The sequence below is a fragment of the Myxocyprinus asiaticus genome, chromosome 9 (genome assembly GCF_019703515.2).
Source record: "Myxocyprinus asiaticus isolate MX2 ecotype Aquarium Trade chromosome 9, UBuf_Myxa_2, whole genome shotgun sequence".
Taxonomy (NCBI): Eukaryota; Metazoa; Chordata; class Actinopteri; order Cypriniformes; family Catostomidae; genus Myxocyprinus; species Myxocyprinus asiaticus.
In genome coordinates, this window is record NC_059352.1 from 43,723,417 (window position 1) to 43,749,259 (window position 25,843).

A 25,843-nucleotide genomic window follows, 5' to 3' on the forward strand; every position below is an offset into this window, starting at 1 on the left:
GGAGTGACTTTATTAAATTGAAGCACAAGGGTTAACTAAGTTTATAGCATATTGCACTGTAAATATAAGAGCAAGTACATAAAGTCTGGACCTCCAAAACTTATGGACACAATTTTTCTCCTGTGTAATATATGTTCTGTTTGAAAGATGTTCCATACTAGGAAATAAACTGGATAATAATTAGTATATGCTCATATAAACAAATAGGCTCATCACCCTTTAAAAGGTGGAGAAAAAAACTTCTGCAAATCTTCAAAATAATGTCACTTGATACATGCCTATGCGTGATATATATATAATACAAATACACAAAAAAAAATAAATAAATAAGCGACAGTGTAAAATCTGGGTCCTGACACAAAAGCAATTGAGAACTCCTGTGTTAGGTTATACGGAATGCATGCAACATAATCGCATGGGATATTCTGCATCGTCCTTTTGAACCTCGTGTCGTGTTGCTGCAGTAGGATCGATTGAGGCTGCCTAGTACAGCAGTTCGACTGTGCTCTTTTGATTAAAGTGCCTGCCTTCCCTCTTGTAAACCCTGGTGACAACAAAATCTCACCACATAAAGGTAATTTTAACATTAACTGCCTCTCACTTTTTAATATATATATATATATATATGCGATAGACTACATGTGGCACACCGGATGAGATGTTCTGTGACTTTACACACCAGCAAATGTGTTTATTTTATTCGCAGTGTGTGATAAATAATTAGCTCATGCTAGCTGCATGTGCGCGTCCATTGTGTTGTGCATAAGATCGACGCATGAAACTATCAGATAAATATATAATTACCAGCAAACACCAGCAACCCCAGTTGTGGTTTAAATAAACCATTTTCTCAGATTTGGCCGCTATTCTTAAGCAGAGGCAGAAATGTACAGCGAGAGAAGTAAACGTATACTTTTGCACAATGTAACACGATGTAAACAAACATTTCCCTTACATAAATTCACCATGGTAACCATAACTCCCGCCACAATTGCAGAGTTACTACATAGGAGATGTCCATTAAACATTCTTAAAGCTTTTCAGAATTTTTGTCATTTTGATTAATTTCTTTTTCTTTATTTCTTTTTATGAAAGTGTTGGCTAATTCCAAATTATTATTAGGCTGTAGTAATATTAGGCCTACTAATATAATACATTTTTATTATAGTAAAAATAGCTTTAGTTAATATGTGCTCGGCAGAAACCATTACCTGTTTTGTAGGGGGGTTTAATCTTTTAAGTTCAGAATTATTAATATCTTTGTGTGTCATTATATTTCTTGTCTATGAATTAATAAATTGCATTTTTAGAAGAGCATGGTCTAAATGTATCTGTTTTTCTCTCCTAGTGCCAGGAGGAGGTCACAGCCATGGATATGACAGCACCAGACACCACTAGGAAAAGCTCTGCCACCTTTTCCATAGAGGGTCTGCAGTCAGACTTAAATAAACAGATGGATAACCCTGATTGTAAGGACATGAATGACATCAGAATTTAGATGATTAACTCAACTCTGACAAACAGGCTCAGTTTATATTAAGGACTGTACATTTCTTCTTTAGAGTTAATGTGTAATGCAACCCATGTTACTCATGTAATCTGAAATATTTCCAAGTGATTCCAGGATATTGAACAAGAAAAAATATATGAGTCCTGGGACTTGATTTTATCCATTAGAGATCATGAAAAGTTGTCCCCAGAATGAAGCCAGGTGGTTGGAGGGACGGAGTTTAAAAAGTAATAGGTATTTGTGACATCAGCCGAGAAGCAAGGACATTTCAGATACACGTGCAAGTTATTACATTTTGATAAAAGATTAGACAAGAAATGACAAATGTTTTTAATTTGGAATTACATGCACTGATGTATTTTAAACACTGGGCTGAGAAATAGAGTAAGAAAATAAATAGGGTACATTTTAATTTTGTTAAACATTTCATTTGCCCCTTAAAGATCACTGACACTCAGTTGCCTGTTTAGTTGAATAGCATGGTTGTTGATATTGTGGTAAGGAAACTATAGATTCTCAAGAATTATAACTGCTGCATTTGATATCAAATGTTAGCTCAAAACAAGTTTCTTCACATTTTACATTCTCTTTCACATTCTTACAGTAGGCGTCCATGTTTGTGAGGGGTGTGGGACCAACTTTGAGACAAGGCGAGGTCTCTCCAGTCACGCCCGATCTCATCTCAGGCAGCTGGGCGTGGCTGTGTCCGACAGCAGTGGAGCTCCCATAGACCTCTTGTGCCAGCTAATTAAAGAACGAGGTGGAACTCTACCCAAACTCAAAACTCAGCCCAGCACTGTTAAAAAATCCAAACACAAATCCCCCAGCATCAAAAAGAATACTGGGCCAAAGCTAAAAATTAAAATATCCAACCTTGTTAAGAAAAAATATGCCATATCCTCCTCTTCCTCAACTGCTGTGAAAGGATCAGTCAAGTCTGGTCCACGTTCTTCGCCTATGGCTGTAGCGAAACCTCATAAAGCCTCTTCAAGGGGGACTGCAGTGTCCACTCCTTCTTCATTCTCGTCTCCCTACAAGGCTGTTGAGTCCAGGCTCAGTGATGCCAGTCCATCTACTACCTCCTCACTGGCCATTGCCAAGCCCCTCTGGGCCCCTCAGGAAACAGACGCTCCACTCAATTTAAGTAAGTAACAGTAAAGCATTTAAGAGGGTCTTATCATGAGGAATCAAATTTTCCTTGATCTTTTGAGAGAAAAGAGTTTATTATACCATGAGAACTAGTGATGGGTAAAAATATAGGTTTCGGATGCATCACAATCTTAATTTAAATGATCTCGATATATAGATTCTTAAATCCCAAGATCGATCTATGACTCTATGCACAGCACTCCACTACAATGAGAGGAAATTACTTGCATTTGCAACCAAATTTCACGCTATGTGACTAAAATGTGTGTATTTGGCAACTGGCTGGTAAATGTTTATATTTCACTCACCACTAATTGTGTAGTATAGTGGTGGAGTATTCAGCAGCAAGATCCTTTCACTGTGTGTTGAGAGTAAAAGTTGTTCCATGTAAGACCTTATTCATGCTAGCGCCATCTTTTTAAAAAAAAATTTATATTAACATTTTATTGATTCAAAAAACAGGATTGAAGAAACCAAACATACACACAATCAAATTATATGTCCCTCCCCCTGAACATCCCCCCCCTCCCCCCACACTACAAATATCCAGTGGTCCAACACAAAATGAAAGTAAACACACATACAAATACAAATAAATAAATAAATAAAAACAGACAAGAGGAAACACTTAAGAATATATAAAAAAATTAAATCATACATTTAAAACTACAAATCTCTCTCCACTGCCCCTTCCTGAGAACCTTCTAAAAAATTCTAAAACTAAATAGTTGCCCCATTTTTTTATTAAATAACTCTGTTACCTAGCCTTCTATATGACATTTCTTCAAATGCTGCTACCCTGCCCATCTCTGTGTGCCACTCTTGAAACTAGGGCGCTCCAGCCGACTTCAGTCCCCTAAGAATGACCCGTCTGCCAATCATAAAACTGGCTAGGACCCAATTTTTTATGTATTTATCTCCTATATTAATGACCGCCCCATCGAGTCTGGGGCAAAATGAAATTTGAGTGCCCAATACTTCACACATAAAACTCTGAACCCTCAACCAAAATTCTTGGATCTTAACACACCACCAAAAAACATGGGTTGTGTCCACATCTTGTGATTGGCATCGCCAGTAGGTGGGCGTGTCTTTAAGGCCAAGTCTATACAATCTACAGGGGGTCCAACAGAATCTATGTAAAATCTTAAATTGCATAAGCAGGGCTCAACGCTAAGAATTTTTTCTACTGGCCCGGTTGGGCCAGTGCTTCAGATTTTCACTGGCCCTGCCAAAATTTTCACTGGCCCTGCCAAAATTTTCACTAGCCCCAACACAAAAATGACAAATAGCTGTTTTTACCATCATGACTTTAAAAAAAATATTTCCAAAGATAAATATTTATTACATATCTTATGTTTTTAATACAATGTCCCCCAGGGGCCTGGGTAGCTCAGCGAGTAAAGACGCTGACTACCACCACTGGAAGTCGCGAGCTTGAACCCAGGGCGTGCTGAGTGACTCCAGCCAGGTCTCCTAAGCAACCAAATTGGCCCGGTTGCTAGGGAGGGGAGAGTCACATGGGGTAACCTCCTCATGGTCGCTATAATGTGGTTCTCGCTCTCGGTGGGGCGTGTGGTGAGTTGTGCGTGGATGCCTTGGAGAATAGCGTGGGCCTCCACACGTGCCACATCTCCGCAGTAACGCGCTCAACAAGCCACGTGATAAGATGCACGGATTGATGGTCTCAGACGTGGAGGCAACTGAGATTCGTCCGCCGCCACCCAGATTGAGGCGAGTCACTACGCCACCACGAGGACTTAGAGCGCATTGGGAATTGGGTATTCCAATCTGGGGAGAAAAAGGGGAGGAAAAAATTAAATAAAATACAATGTCCCTCAAAATTGGATCACATTTATAATTTGCAAGATATGATTTATGCCTTATTTAATCCTGTATATGTGCTTTACAGATATAAATTCATAAAAACATCATATTAACCTCAGCCGTCCTGCCATTTACACATGTGTTTTTAAGCCAAGAGTTCTGTGGAGGAGATGATGGGTTTTCAGTCACCCGTTTAGTCATGCTGTCATGCTACGTATGCCCATGTGTAGTGTTTTCACAAGAAGGGTCAAAGATTATTCACTGAGATAAAGATCTGATTATTGGCTGAGAGAACAGACTTGCTACTAAATCGGTTGTGATATGTAATATACAGTAGGTAGCTATTAGGCCTAATCTGTGAATTAACAATGTGTATATAACATGAAATCAGACAACCCAAACAAGACCAACACTGACTGATATACAACGAACAAAAACAAAAATACCTGTATGGTCCAGAAATTAGACATGTAACAGGTGTTTTATGAGGATGATATGAAGTAGACTGTTTCAAATATTCATCTTCAACCTGCAGCTGAACAGCTCTGAAAATAATAGCCATAGTGATCTTGCTTCTTTTCATATCAAATGGCATTATCATGTCGAATTAATGTTTACGTTTTGAAACATTACCTAATTAAATGTATACTTTTTGGATATTGAGCAGCTCGTGATTTCCAGACATGTGTATAACTGGGGTTTAACAAAGTTTATTACGTCTCATTTGGCGCTTCATCTCTAAAGGCGAATTAATGAGAGAAAATGTGTTTGTTTTTTTTATAGTGGGAATAAAACTAGCGCTCTGTCCCTTTACGAGAGTGCATGCATGTTAAACAGTCTACGCTGTACGGAGAGAGATGATGATGAGACATATGCACGGGGAGACATGGGTTTTCAGTCCTATAGAAAGAAACTGTTGATTTCTTGTGTTCCAATGTGTGGATTACTAATTTTCACCAACATGTAAAAACAAAAAATGTGGGGATTTCGCGCACTGTGAACACGGAATGTGTGGGGCTACTTAGTGTTGCACAAGACGTTAAATCCCACTACGAAATTCATTAAGTGTTTTTTTTTCCTGCTATTTTCTACACATTGGTAATGGCTGCTGCTAAGACACTTGGTGCACCCTTGAACCTCTAGATGTAGAATTGACATTTTTTAGAATCCTAGCCCACAATCCCTCCTCCAGTACCAAGTTTAAATCTTTCTCCCATAATCTCTTGAGAGAAGTTGAAGCTCCGTCCCCCAGACTCTGAATAGCAGGGAGTAATACATTGATGCCTCATGACCTTTTCCAAAAGCAGTAATCACCACTTCCAAAGTACACTATATTGCCAAAAGTATTCGCTCATCTGCCTTTAGACGCATATGAACTTAAGTGACATCCCATTCTTAATCCATAGGGTTTAATATGACGTCGGCCCACCCTTTGCAGCTATAACAGCTTCAACTCTTCTGGGAAGGCTTTCCACAAGGTTTAGGAGTGTGTTTATGGGAATTTTTGACCATTCTTCCAGAAGCGCATTTGTGAGGTCAGACACTGATGTTGGACGAGAAGGCCTGGCTCGCAGTCTTCGCTCTAATTCATCCCAAAGGTGCTCTGTCGGGTTGAGGTCAGGACTCTGCGCAGGCCAGTCAAGTTCTTCCACACTAAACTCGCTCATCCATGTCTTTATGGACCTTGCTTTGTGCACTGGTGAGCAGTCATGTTGGAACAGGAAGGGGCCATCCCCAAGCTGTTCCCACAAATTTGGGAGCATGGAATTGTCCAAAATCTCTTGGTATGCTGAAGCATTCAGAGTTCCTTTCACTGGAACTAAGGGGCCAAGCCCAGCTCCTGAAAAACAACCCCACACCATAATCCCCCCTCCACCAAACTTCACAGTTGGCACAATGCAGTCAGACAAGTACCGTTCTCCTGGCAACTGCCAAACCCAGACTCGTCCATCAGATTGCCAGATGGAGAAGCGTGATTCGTCACTCCAGAGAACGCGTCTCCACTGCTCTAGAGTCCAGTGGCGGCGTGCTTTACACCACTGCATCTGACGCTTTGCATTGCACTTGGTGATGTATGGCTTCTCGGCCATGGAAACCCATTCCATGAAGCTCTCTACACACTGTTCTTGAGCTAATCTGAAGGCCACATGAACTTTGGAGGTCTGTAGCGATTGACTCTGCAGAAAGTTGGCGACCTCTGCGCACTATGCGCCTCAGCATCCACTGACCCCGCTCTGTCATTTTACGTGGCCTACCACTTCGTGGCTGAGTTGCTGTCATTCCCAATCGCTTCCACTTTGTTATAATACCACTGACAGTTGACTGTGGAATATTTAGTAGCGAGGAAATTTCACGACTGGACTTGTTGCACAGGTGGCATCCTATCACAGTACCACGCTGGAATTCACTGAGCTCCTGAGAGCGGCCCATTCTTTCACAAATGTTTGTAGAAGCAGTCTGCATGCCTAGGTGCTTCATTTTATACACCTGTGGCCATGGAAGTAATTGGAACACCTGAATTCAATTATTTGGATGGGTGAGCGAATACTTTTGGCAATATAGTGTATCTGCCACTTTAGGGGGGGTGTATGCTACTCCCAAAAATAGTACAGAGCAGGTGGCGCAGCTGTAAATACCTAAAGAATTGAGATCTGGGAATCCCAAAATGTTGAACCATATTTGCAGAGGACCTCAACACTCCACTCTCATATAGGTCACCAAGCGTATTAACCTCCCTCACAATCCACTTTTTCCAGCAGAAAGGGGACTTATTAATACATAATTTTGGGTTCAGCCATATGCTCGAACAACATTTAAATAAATGTCTGAATTAAACATTCTGGATACTTTTGTCCATACCGAGTGCAAATGTCCAAATGCGTGTCCAAAGACGAGATACACGCGACCCATTTGTCATTGAATAATGTCTCTTTTAATACTTTTCTGTTCTCTACAGTCAGTTGTTGATCAAAAACAACAAAACAAAAACATTTAATTCTAATCACAAACAGCACGAATGAGGTAAGCCATTCGAGTTCTGTCTCTTTAACGTGCTCATTTACAGAGACTTAAAGAGACAATACTGGTTTTTAGCACGTGTTCAAGAAATCAATGTAAATAGTACAAATTATGCAATTAAACAATAAACATGTAACAAAAAAATTATTTATTGATTGAATACATGGATTTGTTCATTTTTAAAAAGCCAAAATGTGACCAAAATGATGAAAAACGAATCAGATATAATTAGTAAAATTAATATTTTTGTAATATACCTAGTTAGAAAGTCACCTGTATAATTAACAGCATTAGCTGGGAGAGAATTTCTTTAATATGTAAGCAAAAGGGACATTAGAGCTGAAACAAACCAAAATTAATCAATATCGAATCGAATTGAGAGCTTGTGAATCAGAATTGAATTGGGAAATTTGTATCAATTCCCAACCCTAATGAGAACACACTGTAACTACTGGAAATACTGTAAACATACTGGAAGTTTATTTTAACAAGGTTCCTGAACAGTTTGTGTGGCACATTTCAGAACAGAATGTTTTGTGTAAAAGAAGGGGAAAAAAAGGCAATTATGATTGTTTTGGGTGCAAAAATTGGCTAACATTATAAGTAGACCTCAAGGAACAAAATAAAATGATCCAAAAAAAAAAAAGTATGATTTGACCCTTTTAAAATTCTTGAGTGTTTTGGTTTGTGTTTGGAAGTTGGAGATGTTATAAGAAAAGAAAACCTGGGCTATATAAAGTAATCTAGTTAAACTGCTAAGTAAAGCTAACCCTGTTTGTAATATTTTAATCCATTTTGCAATATTGTTCTGCTTTTTCACCAGCAACTATGATGAATTCCATAGCGAGGGATGATGTCCATGTGTGTGAATTGTGTGGAGCATGGTACGAGACACGTAAAGGTCTCTCCAGTCATGCCCGGGCCCATCTGCGCCAGTTTGGCGTGAATTTGGACTCAAAAGGTGCTCCTATAGAGGTCCTCCATAAAATCATTCAGAGTGAGGAGTTCCAGGAAAAGGCCACTGCCGGGCAACTGGAGGGGTTATCTGTTTTTGAGGATTATACTTCACCCTCCTCCACTCCTTCCACCTCTTCTGCCATCAGCAAAAATCCCTCTCTTTCCCCTGTCTCATCTAAAGGACTGATTTCCATGAATCCAACACCACCCCCAAAGAAAAAGCAGAAAATTTCCCCAGATGTTTCAGAGAGCCTGTCACTTGGTAGAAAAACAGAACTGAAATTGCCTACTCCAACCAAGAAGAATAAAAGTTCACCAGATGTTTCAGGGAGCATGACCCTCAGCGGAAAAGCTGCATTGAAATTACCATCTTCAACCAAAAATCAGAAAACTACCCCAGATGTTTTAGGGAGTATGACCCTTGGTGGAAAAGCAGAATTGAAATCACCTACTCCAACCAAAAAGCAAAAAAGTTCACCAGATGTCTCAGGGAGCATGACCCTTTGTGGAAAAGCAGAACCGAAATCGCCCACTCCAACCAAGAAGAAGAAAAGTTCACCAGACGTTTCAGGGAACATGACCCTAAGTGGCAAAGCAGCATTAAAATTACCATCTTCAACCAAAAAGCAGAAAACTACCACAGATGCTTCAGAGAGTATGACCCTTGGTGGAAAAACAGAATTGAAATCATCTACCACAACCAAAAGGCAGAAAAGTTCACCAGATGATTCAGGGAGCATGACCCTTAGTGGAAATGAAGAAATTAAATCACCCTCTCAAGGTGAGATTGTGTTTTTGCATTTTTTTTTATAATTTTTTTTTTTTTTGGTGATTGTTGTCGGGCTATTATAAGCACAAATGTAGAGTTAAATGTTTATTACAATTACAGGTGCATTAAGTAAGTTCTTGTTCATGTCGTCTTAAACTTACAACTATGTTGTCTTTAACACCTAGTGGCTTGGATGCAGCAACATTCAAATGCAATAGTTTTCAGTTACTGATGCCAATGTAAAAATTCACAATCAGCCATGATTACTTTAATCAATGAGTGAAAGTGTCAAATAACAGGATGGTTACTGAGATTGAGCAAGTAATATTTGGCTGGTCATGTGATTCTAACATGGCAGCCCCTATGTGCGGACCCTCTCCATGTAGAATAAAACAGCTTTTATAATGTTACTGTTATGACTGGAGTCTTCATTTTAATATGAGTGGTCATGATTTCCTACATATGTTTCAAAATTACAATTCATTTCTTAAGGAGTACAGCGTTTTTTAATGAGGAAAAAATTATTTAGTGCACCTTTAATGTACGAAATATTAATTAAATAAATAAATTTTTATTTACATTTTGTATAGAAAGTGATTCAAATGCAACAGAAAAAAGTAATGAAAAGTCCTTTGACTTGAAACAATGTCCAAAATAACATAAGCACACATTTGAAAATTTGTTTTATTTTATTTGAACAGCTTTTCAAATTGCAATAAAAATATAATGCATCAAAAATAAATAATTCAGATTTTAAGCCAATTAAAAATGTATGCTTCTCTCTTTTTAGTTGAACATAAGTGTTTACTTTGCTTTTGAAGCAAACCTCCCCGTAATCTCTGAGGTAACCTTCACGGAGCGCACTTTGACATGTTGACTGGCCGAAGGGAAATTGGGCATTAATCCCGGGTCCTAATGCAACCTCTGTCAGTGCAATTTATACACAAGTGCGACTTTACTTGCAGAAAATTTGGTAATCGGTGTAAGATCATGCATGTTAACATGATCATTGACAGTAAGATGTAATAACACTCCCTACAATACAGTAGAGTTTTGCACATCCAAACATTTATACCAAATGACAAGGTTCTACCAGTTTACGGTTTCTACTGGACTCACCCATATACTGGTCTTGTTTAAAGCAGGTTTGAAGGCCTGTTCACACCAAGCCCGTTTTATCAGTGCGATTGTTCATTCCGAACCGGTTTTTGAACGGTAACAATGGATTCCAATGGCGCTATTCACAGCGGGTCCGACAAATCGTCCGCCGACAATCCGAAGGTTTTTTTTTTTACGGAGAGTTGAGTTGTCCGATTTATTTTTATTGAAAACTCACTGACCAGTGAGAAAATAGCTTTTGTCATTTTCCAGAGTTGCTGCAGCTGCTCAATCCAGTGCGTTGGTGGCGCTAATCAACTGGCAAACACCGGCATTGGACATGCAGCTGATATACACCCAGAAAATTATATACTTAAAAATAAATAGTTGCAGTTCATGAACCCTTTGTACTGCAAACATAAACCAGATCTGTTTTTGAAAATTTGCTCATGGTTTTTTGTCTTAATGTACATTATTTAATATGTATATCAATGTCCCTGTATATTCTCATGGCATTAAAATTAGCAGCGAGGTTTGGCTTTTCGTTTGCTCTGAGATTGTAGTAAAATATCCCATAAAAAGATCTGTTACATGCTATGTTTTAGACAAACAAATTGCAGACCCACACTGCTATTTTTATTGCAAGGACAATATATAATGAAGTATTGCAATAATTTAAATAAAGAAAAGACCGGGGGGCCTGGGTAGCTAAGTGGTAAAGACACTGGCTACCACCCCTGTAGTTCACTAGTTCGAATCTGTGCAACTCCAGCCAGGTCTCCTAAGCAACCAAATTGGCCCGGTTGCTAGGGAGGGTAGAGTCACATGGGGTAACCTCCTCGTGGTCACTATAATGTGGTTTGTTCACGGTGTGGCGTGTGGTGAGTTGAGCGTGGATGCCGCGGTGGATGGCGTGAAGCCTCCACACGTGCTATGTCTCCGTGGCAACGCGCTCAACAAGCCACGTGATAAGATGCGCGGATTGACGGTCTCAGACGCGGAGGCAACTGGGATTCGTCCACCGCCACCAAATCACTACGTGACCACGAGGACTTAAAAGCACATTGGGAATTGGGCATTCCAAATTGGGAGAAAAAGGGGAAAAAGAAAAGATAATAAAGAAAAGACCATGAGCAGTGTTTTCTTTTTATATAATTTGTAATATATGCATCATATTTTATACTATACTCTTATTCTCAATGTACATTATTCCACGTGTATTTATATCACTGTACCTTGTTTTATATTATCCAGGCATTATAAAAGAGAAATTGAGTTTTGGAGTCTGGAATATAGACCTACTTGTAGCAAAAAATATGTGCAAATAAATATGAAAGCGCTTTTTACTCATTTTACTTGCATAATAAACACAGATTATATACTCCTCAAAATGCATCAACATTATGGAAATAACATAATAAAGCAGTTATGCCAAATTAGGAAAATAAATGCTTTAACAGCGTTTATTATATTAATCTCTAACAGCTGAAGGGTGCGAACAGGAGACTGGTATAACGACAGTGCCACCTACTGTACAGGAGTGAAGTCGTTTTTAGTTTAATCTTTTTACGGACTCTGTGTGAATAGACCTTACGTCAGAGGTTTGTCTTGCAAAATCGTCACAGATTTGGTGTGAACAGACCTTAAAACTGCAAGATTAAGAAATATTCTGGCATGAGTGTCCTGTGACATAAATCTGCATCCAATAATCAAAAAAACTATATTCTTAATTTCTAAGGTTGTGACCTCTATCATTGACTACCCATGATACTATTCTTTCTTACATCCAAGGTGAATCATCAAAAGATGTAAAATGTGAGTTCTGTCATGAGAAGTTTAAGAAGAGTCAGAGCTTGGCCAGTCATGCCCGCTACCACCTGCGACAGCTGGGCATCACTGAGTGGACTGTCCGTGGGTCTCCAATGGCCACTCTGCGAGAGGTGATGGCCTGCCGTGATGCTCCTGCTGGTTCTCACAAAGCCCTGGGATCACCCTCGCTGCCCCCACCTGCATGCACCTCTGTACCGCCCACTGTACCATATCTTCCCTCATCTCCTAAACCCATTACCCAGTCTTCTTCTTCTCCTCCTGTTCCTCACAAAGTCCCGAAGGCCAGGAAAGGCTACAGGACTGTGGTCCCAACACCAAAGGATGAGCCTATGGAAGTTGATGTTTCTATCTTAGAGTCTCCCAAGCCACGAAGCACACCAGCCATCCCTTTACCACCCCATAACGTGTCTAGTCCCACCACAGTTAAACCACTAGTGACTGGTGCGTAACATAATTACTGTGCTATTCCTTTATACAATTCGTTTTACAATTGGTGAATTCTTACTCGAATGAAATTGCATTATGGGCTGTTAACATGTTATGCTTGTGATGGAGCGATATCGAAGCAGTCTTGGCACTGGAGTGAATGCAAACACTCTTGCTTTCCAAAACGTTTCCCACTCCAGGCTAGATCTCGCAAATGTGCTTCCCACACCGTACTGCTCAAAGTCTCTGGCAATTAATTCAGCCCAAACCAATTGAATGCAAAGACTCAATTCAAACGTTTTGTAGATCAGTTCAGCTTTAGGTGTGCTATATATTTTTTAAACAAATGTAAAATATATTCTATATTTTCTCCTTGTTCATGACTTGCATGCAACAATAAGTCAAAGTTTCTCCCTTACAATAACTTTTTAGGGGGTGTATGCCCTTCAGCTGTAAGAAAACATGCAGAGACGCATGACTTGAAATACACTGCCTGGCCAAAAAGAAAAAAAGTCACTGTTTGGATTTAAATAAGTAGATACTTAAGAGCCTATCATTGGATAATTATTGCAGTGATTAATATGTTTCAGCTGGCAACAATTATTTTAACCATAACTGATGCAGTGTGCAGCTTCTCATTTCTTAAACAACCATGTCAGAAGACGTATCCCATGGTAGTGGAAAATATGTTACTTTGACCGAGAGCGAACCACATTATAGTGACCACGAGGAGGTTACTCCATGTGACTGTACCCTCCCTAGCAACCAATTTGGTTGCTTAGGAGACCTGGCTGGAGTCACTCAGCACGCCCTGGATTCAAACTCGCGACTCCAGGGGTGGTAGGCAGCGTCTTTACTCGCTGAGCTACCCAGGCCCCCACTGTCCAGCGCATTATTAAAACCTGGAAGGATAGTGGTGAACCATCAGCTTCACGGAACAGATGTGGTCAGAAAAAAATCTTGAATGATCGTGATTGGAGATTACTAAACACTTGAAGTCACATCATAAAAAATCAACAGTAGAACTCACGGCTATGTTTAATGGTGAAAGTAAGAAGATTTCCACAAGCACAATGCAACGAGAACTTACAGGATTGGGACTAAACAGCTGTGTGGCCACAAGAAAGCCACTTGCTAGTGAAGCTTATTGGAAAAAAACATCTTCAATTTGCTAGGGAGCATAAAGATTGGGCTGTGGAGCAATGGAAAAAGATAATGTGGTCTGATGAGTCCAGATTTACCCTATTCCAAAGCGATGGGCACGTCAGGGTAAGAAGAGAAACGCATGAAGCGATTCACCCATCATGCATAGTGGCCACTGTACAAGCCTCTGGAGGCAGTGTTATGATCTGGGGTTGCTTCAATTGGTCAGGTATAGGCTCAGCAACATTATGCGGTGACGGCACGGGCATATTCCAGGACGACAATGCCAAGACTCATCGGGCTCAAATTGTGAAAGTCTTTGGGGACGTTATCAATACAAGATCTCTGCCAAAATGTTATGCAACGTCTGGACATTGATATCTGTCAAATGTTGCATGACGTTTGCAATAAGGTTGTCGAAAATAATGCCATGACGAATGCGAGCCATAATCAAAAGCTAAAGATGGTCCAACGAAATATTAGAGTATGCAACTATTCTTTTGGCCAGGCAGTGTATCTGAATATAATTCATGTTTAAAATTCTACATAATACTGTTTTAGAAATGTGGAACCCAAGTAAAGCACTTAATTTAAAGTAAGTAACTGGAATTGGATAACTGGAATTTATATGTAATGCGTTACACTACTTTTTGACTGTAAAAGTAATTAGATTACAGTAATGTAATTTATGTAATCTAAGTAATGCTTTGTAATCAGAATTAACCCAAAACTGCAGACAATGATGACCTCATTGTAATATTTGCATTGGAATTCCGATTATTTCTTATATGTTTGAATATTTAATTCAAATTTTTTGGTTTTCCTTTTTTACGTCAATTTAACTCTATAGCCACTGCAAAGGCAGCTCAGAAAACATAAGCCGTCTTAATATGTGTCACGAAACGCTGAGTAAACAGCCAGTTGTGATGAAACGGCGAAAGACATCCATTTGACACATGTCTGCATACATCAACAACTACAAAATTGTTTGAAATTGAATTGCACTATGTGCTGATTCCCTTGCACAGTCAACTGAAAGCAAGAGGCGTGCTGTGTATCATCACAGCGTCAAAAGCTCAGCATTTAATTTACACAGGGAGACCTAAAATCGAAACATACATTTAAGGCACTATGGTGCCTTAAAAGCAGTGGTATTTCTTTTGGGAAATGCAAATCTACCTTCAAATAATGTCCATTGTTTTTCAAACTTTAAATGACAGTTAACAATCCCTAATCCAATCCAATTACTAGTTTTCTTATGTTGTAATGTGAATCTCTTAGTTGACGTTTTTTCAGTTCATAACTGAAGTTTATCACCTGTCATTGCTTCCGCAGCCCCTAAGCACGAGCAGCAAGACTCCACTCAGTTTGTGTGCTGTGACTACTGTGGCGAGATGTTTGATACTCGTAAAGCCTTCTCCTGTCACGCACGGGGTCACTTACGACAGCTTGGTGTAAAGTGGTCCTTGAAGGTGCCGCCCATAAAAGCCCTATATGAGCTCATGCGGAGGGAGGGCACTGAAAAGGCATCAGCGGTCAAACCGGAACATGGAGTAGGGGCGGCAGTACAGTGGAAAAAGCCAACATCCTCACCTTGCACGGTTACTCCATCACCTGAGAAAACTGCCTCGGACAACATGACTACAAGTATGCAGAGCATGTTACATGTCACTTGTTGTTTGTTTCATAGCAACTAACATTATATTGGCCCTAAAAATGCACACAAAACAATTTGCATACTATGTAATATTTATGAAAATAAATGGTAAACGTTATGTATACTATGCACAGTATGCAAATCTTCAATATGCAAGGAATACCCAAATTATGTTCTACGTTTGCCAAAATGTTAAGTATAGAACCTGAGCATACTGCAGTGGGTACTGTAATGTAGTGCAATCAACTTGAATTTCCATTTCCAGAATGAACTCGAAGCAGTATCAACTGCAATTTTTAACATGTCCTTCTTGACATATTATTTGACTGGGGGGCCCAAATGTATAAAGATATATTTAAGCAAAACTGTATTAAAGTTTCAAACTAATATTAATTAAATGACCGGACGCCACTCGCTGAATTAATTCTGCAATGTAGTGAGATCATGTGACAAATATATAGCATACTACTATTTTGAAACGGATATCATTAGATGCTGTACAGTGTTTTACATACCATTTTTAATAAATAGTAGGCAGTATATGTTCTGTGCAGTATGCTATTATTACATTATAAATATTTTTATATTTTTGATATACAGTTTAAGTCAGAAATTTACATGCACCTTAGCCAAATACATTTAAATTCAGTTTTTCACAATTCCTGACATTTAATCGTAGAAAACATTCTCTGTCTTAGGTCAGTTAGGATCACTATTTTAAGAATGTGAAATGTCAGAATAATAGTAGAGAGAATGATTTATTTCAGCTTTTATTTCTTTCATCACATTCCCAGTGGGTCAGAAGTTTCCATACACTTTGTTAGTATTTGGTAGCATTGCCTTTGAATTGTTTAACTTGGGTCAAACGTTTTGGGTTGCCTTCCACAAGCTTCTCACAATAAGTTGCTGGAATTTTGGCCCATTCCTCCAGACAGAACTGGTGTAACTGAGTCAGGTTTGTATGCCTCCTTGTTCGCACATGCTTTTGCAGTTCTGCCCACAAATTTTCTATCGGATTGAGGTCAGGGCTTTGTGATGGCCACTCCAATACCTTGACTTTAAGCCACAACTTTGGAGGAATGCTTGGGGTCATTGTCCATTTGGAAGACCCATTTGCGAACAAACTTTAACTTCATGACTGATGTCTTGAGATGTTGCTTTATCCACATAATTTTCCTTCCTCATGATGCCATCTATTTTGTGAAGTGCACCAGTCCCTCCTGCAGCAAAGCACCCCCACAACATGCATCCACCCCCATGCTTCACAGTTGGGATGGTGTTCTTTGGCTTGCAAGCCTCACCCTTTTTCCTTCAAACATAACAATGGTCATTATGGCTAAACAGTTACATTTTTGTTTCATCAGACCAGAGGACATTTTCCAAAAATTAAGATCTTAGTCCCATTGTGCACTTGCAAACTGTAGTCTGGCTTTTTTATGGCAGTTTTGGAGCAGGCTGTGAGCCTTTCAAGTTATGTCGATATAGGACTTGTTTTACTGTGGATATAGATACTTGTCTACCTGTTTCTTCCAGCATCTTCACAAGGTCATTTGCTGTTGTTCTGGGATTGATTTGCACTTTTCGCACCAAATTACGTTCATCTCTAGGAGACAGAATGCGTCTCCTTCCTGAGTGATATGATGGCTGCGTGGTCCCATGGTATTTATACTTGCGTACTATTGTTTGTACAGATGAACATGGTACCTACAGGCATTTGGAAATTGCTCCCAAGGATGAACCAGACTTGTGGAGGTCTACAAATATTTGTCTGAGGTCTTGGCTGATTTATTTTAGATTTTCCTATGATGTCAAGCAAAGAGGCACTGAGTTTGAAGGTAGGCCTTAAAATACATCCATAGGTACACCTCCAGTTGACTCCAATTAGCCTATCAGAAGCTAAATTAGGCATGGCATCATTTTCTGGAATTTTCCAAACTGCTTAAAGGCACAGTTAACTTCTTAGCCGCTGGAATTTTGATATAGTCAATTAAAAGTGAAACAATCTGTCTGTAAACAACTGTTGGAAAAATTGCTCATGTCATGCACAAAGTAGATGTCCTAAACGACTTGCCAAAACTATAGTTTGCTAATATAAAATCTGTCGAGTGGTTAAAAAATGAGTTTTAATGACTTCAACCTAAGTGCATGTCAACTTCTGACTTCAACTGTATTCAGGCCCAAATGACCATGGAACTGAATGAACCATATTCCCTGAATTCCATTCTGTGCCACAGTGTAACTAGACTGCATCCAGAGATTATTGTGGATGCTAAGATGTTTTTGTGTCAACTCTGTGTCATATCTTGTTTTGTTCTCCACTCTTTTACCTCTGTGCTACAGGCTGTGATGCCACCTGTGAACTGTGTGGTTTTGATTTTGAAAATCGAAAGGCACTGGCCAGCCATGTGAGGGCCCATCTTAGGCAGCAGGGAGTGGATTGGAAAATCATCGGCTCGCCTATTGAGACCCTGACTGCCTGGATGCAGAGTGAACCGGAGAAGGTAGCAGAGCTCCACAAACGCTACATGCAGGGGCACCTGCCTTTTGTCAAGAAGGTGAGTCTACGTCAACGGCCTTGTTTAGAAAGACTGCCATAATTTTTTTTTTTCGGACAGTACAATACCACATGAAATTCCATCTAAAAAACATTTGTCTTTGAGCAGTACAAGCCACAGTGCAGAACAAACACACATGGAAAGAAGGGGTGAGACTATAAAACATGCAGAGTGCAACCCCCCCATACAATTCTTTTGAATTTTGTCAAATAAAATCTATAAATCAGCCGCAATGCAGAAGTTTCTATTTTTATTTATGAGTTATAAAATATTTATGTTTGAAATAAATTATTATTTTGTCTAAGCATAATGTGACATTATTGCAAAAACTGAAATTTTAAAATGGTTGGAAAAACCCGAAAACATGCAAAATTTTGACAAATAATAGTTTGATACTATGTAAATGTATATCCAAATGCATAAATTTTGAATTACACACTGCAGCTCTTTTACACACTACAGTGGCTATTATTGTCGTAACATGATTTTCAAGTCATGTTATTTTTATTTTTTCATCAGATGGCAGCAGTCTGTCCCCAATACATGATAAATTCTCATATTTTCATGTTTGAAATTAAAGAAGTGTTGGTTTTTACTGTAGTGAAGTTTCATAAATTTGCTTATTTGCATATGCAAATGAATGGTGAAATCGAGAAATGTATAATGTAAATAAGATCTAAAAAAAATAAAAAATCCCAAAAGAAGCGCATAATTTTATTATTTTTACTTCAGGGAAGACATTTTTTATAATTTCTTTAAAAAAAAGTTACACCTGTACTGTTTCCGGTCAAAGATGACCGCAAACAGTAAAGTAAGTGGCCCTTCTTTAATAGAATAGAAGGGTTAAAAAAATTACAATTCAGTGTATCATTGATATTCACAAGAAAGTCTCTTTGTTTCCCTCTGTTTAAGGGCTCCAGAAGAAGCTCCTCTTCTCCACACCTTTCCTCAGACTCTGAGGATGTCCGTCTTGGTTCTCAGAAAGCTTCATCAGCAGCTCGAGTCTCTGCAGTTCAGCCCCAGGTATCCCAGCTTTCCAAAGGATCTATGGGAGTGGCACCTGCTAGAGAGGGCAAAGCAGGGATGAGCCACTCCTCCTCATCACAGCACAGGAAACGGCCCTCACAGAGTGAAGCTCCGCTGTCCTCAGACAGCCTGATCCAGACCCCCACGGCCCGCAGTGAATTTGCCGTTCGTTCACCTAGAGGTAGGTGATATACAAATATATTTAATCTGTGTTTATACAGTGGGGTCCAATGGTCTGAGACCTCTTTAAAATTTTTTTTAGATTTTGACAAATGTTATATAAAATGAAGAAGTATTAAAGATGCTGCACTATTTTTTGGCCACAAATCACATTTTTGACATTAATATTGTTAATACTTTTGCACAAAATGTCAGATTTTCTTGCTTCCATTGTAGCATACAAGATTCTCATTTGAACATTCTTAAATCATACTGGATAATATGGATCCCTCTTGGAGTCAATGCCAGCTCGAGTGCACGCGGTCATTTTAAGCAAAATGCTAAGAATTTCTGAAATTAATAAAAAGCAATTCAACTTAACTTTTCACCTTTATTGTTATGCTGAAAATAGGATATGTAATGCCATTTTATTATTATTATTATTAATTAGAAAAGAATGCAAAATAAAAGCATGGTCTCTAACCTTTGGACTCCAATATGTATTTCTTGCTTAAAGGAATATTCCGGGGTCAACACAAGTTGACCTCAATCGAAAGCATTTGTGGCATAATGTTGATTACCACAAAAATGATTATGACTCATCGCTCCTTTTCTTTATAAAAGCAAAAATCGAGGTTACAGTGAGACACAATGGAAGTGAAAGGGGCCAATGTTTTGAGGGTTTAAAGGCAGAAATGTGAAGCTTTTAATTTGATAAAAGCACTGACTTTAATTCTTCTATCAAAACTAGTGTATTATTTGAACTGAAAAGTTGTTTATATCATAATTTTTCAGTCATTTTTGGGTTTTAGGGTTTGTTGTCATTACATCATCATGGCAACGAAGTTGTAATATTGACCATAACAGAAAAGGTTAGTAAGCTATTTTATCACACTAAAATAATGTTAATGCGCATATTGTTGATGTCTTGTGGTTATACTTTTGAAATGGTGTGTATTTTAACGTTTACGGATTGGCCCCAGTCACTTCCATTGTAAGTGCCTCACTGTTACCCAGAATTTAGCTTTTTTTGTTTTTGGTTTTTTTTTTGGAAAAGGGAGGGGTAAGTCAAAATTAATTTTTGTGGTAATCATTATTATGCCACAAATGCTGTCGATTGAGCTTAACTTGTATTGAACCCGGAATATTCCTTTAATATTCCTGAGTGGTATGACGGTGTATAATGTGCAATGGTAGATATGTGTTAACCGGTAGAGATTTTACTATATAGTTTATACTGTGGCAGATATATCTGCTTAGCTATTAGTGGACAGGACAACTTTGTTATTACATGTGAGAGCAACAAACATGGAAAAATGCAAAAATAAACAGCAGGACACATCCCAAACAAGTCAACAAGAAGTAATTAAGGAATGTTCTGGGTTCAATACGAGTTAGGGTACATCTACATTAATCCGTATACATTTAAAAACGCGTTTTCGTTTTCGAAACGCTCTATGTCCACTGCTGTTTTCAAAGGTTTTCCAAAATGTTCTCGTCCTCACTGAAATGTATGAAAACTCTTAAATCCCCTTACTGCGAATGCAAAAAAACTCCGTTCCATGTACAGTCTGAAACGCAGTTGTCCTCGTGTTCCGTCGGCGGACAGCAATTCCAAATAAACTTCCCGTTGCCTTTGAAGGAACGCAATGTGAAGGTTGTACAAAATGACATTCATCTTCAACAGTGCGATCAAAGTGGATATCAGACACAACAACGCCGCTACAAATGGGCCGCCATCTTGACTGTTTTGGGTTGAATGGATTACATGACTGCGACACATGACAACGAATACGTCATCATTTTCAGATAGCTCTATTTTCCCTGTCCGCTCGAAAACACAAAGACGGCGTTTTCAAATTTATCCACTTCGGAGCGCGTTTTCAAAAAACGATGACAAAAATGGCATCTCAGTGTGGACGGAAGGCCAAAACGTAGAGAAAAAGATGCGTTTTCAAATGAAAACGTATTAGTGTGGACATAGCCTTAAGCTCATTCGACAGCACTTGTAGCATGTTGATAACCACAAAAATAATTTAAACTTTTCCACTGTTTATTTAAAAACAAAAAAACAGTAAGTTGCTTCTTATAGAAGTGAATGGGGCCAATCCATAAACATTCACTACCATTGTAAGCAACTTAATATAACTGTTTTTTTTCTTTCTCTTTTTTTTTTATAAACAAGGGAAATCAAAATTATTTTTTGTGGTAATCAACATTTTGCCACAAATACTGTCAATTGAGCTTCATATGTATTGAACCTGAAACATTTCTTTAAATAGAGTTATTAGGCACAAAACGAAGTTGTTTACAGTTCTTGAGCAATGTTACAACTTGCAACATTAATAAAGAATTCAACTGACCTGCAATCATAGGCATGTATATTTCGGCCATTTTAAAACAGCTTAAAATGTGGTTTATCCAATCAAAAATCAGGATTTATAAACAATTTTTAAATTGAATTTCCAGCAAAAATAACTTTGTGAAATAAAGTATACCGCTACTGTGATATTATTATACTTGCTCATACCGCCCACCCCAAGTCCAACATTTTTTATTGTTTTAGCCAATAAAGAAAATGAATATGCATAGTGAGGGTCACAGTCTGTGACCAAAAAAAATTAAAACATTGATATAAAACCAGTTAATAAAGGACCTTATATGCAAAAGCATGAAGTAACAACCAGTTTACAGCCTGAATCAACTCTCTCTATGTCTTAGGCTGTGAACGGCGTCCTCCTAAGCATTCATCCCACCGTGAGAGCATATCAGGGGAGACAGAACCTTCAAAGCCTTCTCGGGCAGGGAACATTCCATCCTTGGTGCCTAGACCACCAGAGACCAGCCTGGTAAAGCTGGTAGGGAAGGTGTACTCTCTCAAGTGCAGGTGAGCTCAAGCCATTGCTACCCTTTTAACTCTTGTTTGTGTTCAGTGATTTTGTGTTTGAAGTTTTAAATATAAATATAATAATAAAATGTTTTATTTCTTAGGTTCTGTGAGGAGGTTTTCGAAGGACCGCTCTCCATACAGGAGGACTGGGTCATGCACTTACAGCAACACATCCTCAAGCTTAAAAAGAATTCAACCTCATCACCCCAGTCGAGTGAAAGCAGGGGTCCCGTACAGTCTCCTCTCACCCACACAGAAGCACCACTTCTTATCGGCCCACAGGCTATGTAGATGCTCTCCCTGCTGTGGTCTTTCTTTTCATGTTTGAAATTATGCATCTACACTACACTGACTCTTTACTGCAGATATACCTTTATTTCCTGGACCTTAACTGTCAATTGTAATACTGTTTTGTTTTAAACTTTTAGCTATTTTGTTTTTACTTTTAGATGATCATTTTTGTACAGCACTACTGAAAGAGATTATGACCACAGCCTTTCCTATCTGTCAAGTGTTTTCCAGTGATTTATCTGAATGTATTTTACTGTTTATAGTGTATTTTACTGTTTATAATGTTTATCACATTTTAGCTGGTACTTTTCTTGGTTAAAAATATTTCAAACCTGTTGTTTTGTACTGTACGTAAGGAACGTTCGCATTAGTGCTCAAGTTGAGTTTTAAAGAAGGTTTTATTGTTTTACGAACAAATTAATACACGTTGACCAGGATTTGTTTTTTGTTTTTAAAATAGTAGAATTTGGAAAAACTGTGCTCTTCACATAAGTGAAAATGATTTCAGATTCTTCAGTGCCGACAAGTCCATTCAAATGGATTACCTCAGATTTTGATTTGTATGCATTAATGAAAATTGTTTCAGGCTTTTTATAAATCAGGCTGTCTTTAAGAAACCAGCACTACCGAGAAGTCAAGCCATGTCATGTGATCTCAACATTAAATTTCTTGTCTTGACTAATTCATTTTGGGGGTGTTTTTCCTAACAATACTAGTTGTGGGCTACCTGTTTTTTGACCGATGACAGACAGAGTTTTTGGGAAACCTGTTTGAAAACAGTCATTGTTGCAATTCCTTTTGGTGCTGTGAGTGGTGCAAAAATTACACACTTCAACTTTTCAAAATGTGGAAATTGTTTGTATGTTTGAGTCTTATCTTTTCACCATCTCCTTTGTCTCAGGCTTTGCCGAGATTTTAAAGAGAGGCTGACTGATAAATCGGTTTTACCGATTAATTTATACCGATAGTTGCTTTTTGCTCTAATATTATTATCCTCTGTGGCCAAAACCCTTCATATGGTGGATAGACAGGCTATAAAAAGCCTAATTGGTGAATTTTAAATGATAGAGCATTGTAACTGAGCCAAGTCTCTGTCACCGTCACACTTTATGGATTTACAGTGGCATACAAAAGTTTGGGCACCCCTGATCAAAATTTCTGTTGCTGTGAATAGCTAAGCGAGCAAAAGATGGCCTGATTTCCAAAAGGCTTCAAGTTAAAGATGACACATTTCTTTCATATTTTAAGCAATTTTACTTTTTTTATATTCATAATATAAAATAAAATAAAAAAGGAAAAGGGCCCAAAGCAAAAGTTTGGGCATGCTTCATGGTCAGTACTTCGTAACACCCCCTGGCAAGTATCACAACTTGTAAAAGCTTTTTGTAGCCAGCTAAGTGTCTTTCAATTTGTGTTTGGGGGAATTTTGCCCATTCATCCTTGCAAAAGGCTTCTAGTTCTTTGAGATTCTTGGGCTGTCTTGCATGCACTGCTCTTTTGAGGTCTATCCACAGATTTTCGATGATGTTTAGGTCGGGGGACTGTGAGGGCCATGGCAAAACCTTCAGCTTGCGCCTCTTGGGGTAGTCCATTGTGGATTTTGAGGTGTGTTTAGGATCATTATCCTGTTGTGAAGCAATCCTCTTGTCATCTTTTTACAGATGGTGTGATGTGTGCTTCCAGAATTTGCTGGTATTTAATTTAATCCATTCTTTCCTCTTCCAGTGAAATGTTCCCCTGTGCCATTGGCATCAACACAAGCCCAAAGCATGATCGATCCACCCCCATGCTTAACAGTTGGAGAGGTGTTCTTTTCATGAAATTCTGCACACTTTTTTCTCCAAACATACCTTTGATCATTGCAGCCAAAAAGTTATATTTTAACTTCAGTCCGCAGCAATTGTTTCCAAAATGCATCAGGCTTGGTAGATGTTCATTTGCAAACTTCTGACACTGAAATTTGTTGTGAGGATGCAGGAAATGTTTTCTTCTCATGACTCTTCCATGAAGGTCATATTTGTGCAGGTGTCGCTGCACAGTAGAACAGTGCACCACTACTCCAGAGTCTGCTAAGTCTTCCTTAAGGTCTTTTGCAGTCAAACAGGGGTTTTGATTTGCCTTTCTAGCAATCCTACGAGGAGTTCTCTCTGAAAGTTTTCTTGGTTTTCCAGACCTCAACTTGAACTCCACCGTTCCTGTTAACTGCCATTTCTTAATTACATTATGAACTGAGGAAACGGCTACTTGAAAAGGCTTTGCTATCTTCTTATAGCCTTCTCCAGCTTTGTGGGCATCAATTATTTAAATTTTCAGAGTGCTAGGCAGCTGCTTGGAGGAGCCCATGGCTGCTGATTGTTGGGACAAGATTTGAGGAGTCAGAGTATGTATAAAGCTTTGAAATTTGCATCACGTGGCCTTTCCAAACAATGATTGTGAACAAGCCATAGCCCTAACAAGCTAATTAAGGTCTGAGCGCTCAAATCTCTTGGGGTGCCCAAACTTTTGCATGGTGCTCCTTTCCCTTTTTTCGCTCTAAAATTTTACAAAATAAAAATAATACACTAATATTGCTTAAAATGTTGAAAAGACTGTTTCATCTTTAACTTTATGCCTTTTGGAGATCAGTTCATCTTCTACTCACTTAACTATTCACAGCAACAGGGGTGCCCAAACTTCTGCATGCCACTGTATTCATGGCTATTAATACGAAATGTCATAAAAAATAAAAGAAAGGCTTATGAAGCATAGAAATTAGTAAAGATTTATTTATGTGACCTATTTATAATTGCTGAGTTTATGATTTTGAAAGTCTGTTTTTTATAATACCTGAATAAAAGACAGTTGAAGATCACTGATGATCTATTGTTGATGAATTACTGCTCACACTATTTATTAGCCCATATGATAATGTTTATAGTGTTTCTACTGTTATACATTGTAGTTGATTGTAAGAGTACATGTTTTGTTTCCCTTGTGTGATTGTGTGAGCTGGAAGTACAGACATTTCAAAATATGAGTTTTGTAGCCTCTATGTTTGTACTCGTCACAGTAAGGAAAGACAAAAAATGCAACATTCAATAAATAGAATTTCAAAACTATCAGCCGATTTATCGGTTATTGGCCTTTTCCACCAGCGTAGTTATCGTTTTCTGCAAAGTCCACTATCAGTCAACCTCTAATTTTAGTCAACTGAATCAACCTGTCAGTGAAAAAGCTGTTGTGCTTGCAAAATAATAAATGTTAATTACAGACTTGAAGCAGTTTTTTAATACTTGTTTTTTGCAGCAATTTATTAATTAACCAAAGTAAAGACACTACGCCTTGAACATCTGTACAACTAAAGAACAAGTATACTAAATATAACAATGTATTCTCTAGAAACACTGTTCTAATTAGATGGATCGCTGCCAGATGAGTAGAATGAATCTTCAACACAACTGATTCTTCATGACTTAAATGTATTCCTTGTATCTGAGACTGATATTTCCAGAGCCACTATCCCCTTCTGCTCTCTGTGGCTGTTTTTTACTCTTGATGT

At 38.5% G+C, this 25,843-nt stretch overlaps 1 protein-coding gene across 2 annotated transcripts; it reads left to right on the forward strand.

Annotated features, from left to right (window-relative positions):
• Nucleotides 1–507: 507 nt before the first annotated feature.
• wiza (WIZ zinc finger a) lies at nucleotides 508–25,501 on the forward strand. Of its 2 annotated transcripts, XM_051707457.1 has the most exons (11): nucleotides 508–574; nucleotides 1,349–1,469; nucleotides 2,115–2,654; nucleotides 8,328–9,242; nucleotides 12,120–12,599; nucleotides 15,063–15,374; nucleotides 17,725–17,939; nucleotides 18,852–19,146; nucleotides 19,937–19,996; nucleotides 21,846–22,011; nucleotides 22,116–25,501. In XM_051707457.1, the coding sequence occupies exons 2-11, from the start codon at nucleotides 1,370–1,372 to the stop codon at nucleotides 22,303–22,305; spliced, it is 3,273 nt and encodes a 1,090-aa protein (XP_051563417.1). In that variant the 5' UTR covers nucleotides 508–574; nucleotides 1,349–1,369; the 3' UTR covers nucleotides 22,306–25,501. The 2 variants fall into 2 exon arrangements, with proteins under 2 accessions (XP_051563417.1, XP_051563418.1); XM_051707458.1 differs by lacking the exon at nucleotides 19,937–19,996 and having other exon boundaries at nucleotides 22,116–25,499.
• Nucleotides 25,502–25,843: the final 342 nt, after the last annotated feature.

Coding starts and splice junctions, on each gene's coding strand:
- wiza (XM_051707457.1), top strand. CDS start 1,370: ATGGATATGACAGCACCAGACACCACTAGGAAAAGCTCTGCCACCTTT. Junction 15,375..17,724: donor CTCGGACAACATGACTACAA/GTATGCAGAGCA, acceptor TCTGTGCTACAG/GCTGTGATGCCACCTGTGAA. Junction 19,147..19,936: donor TGCCGTTCGTTCACCTAGAG/GTAGGTGATATA, acceptor TTTGGGTTTTAG/GGTTTGTTGTCATTACATCA.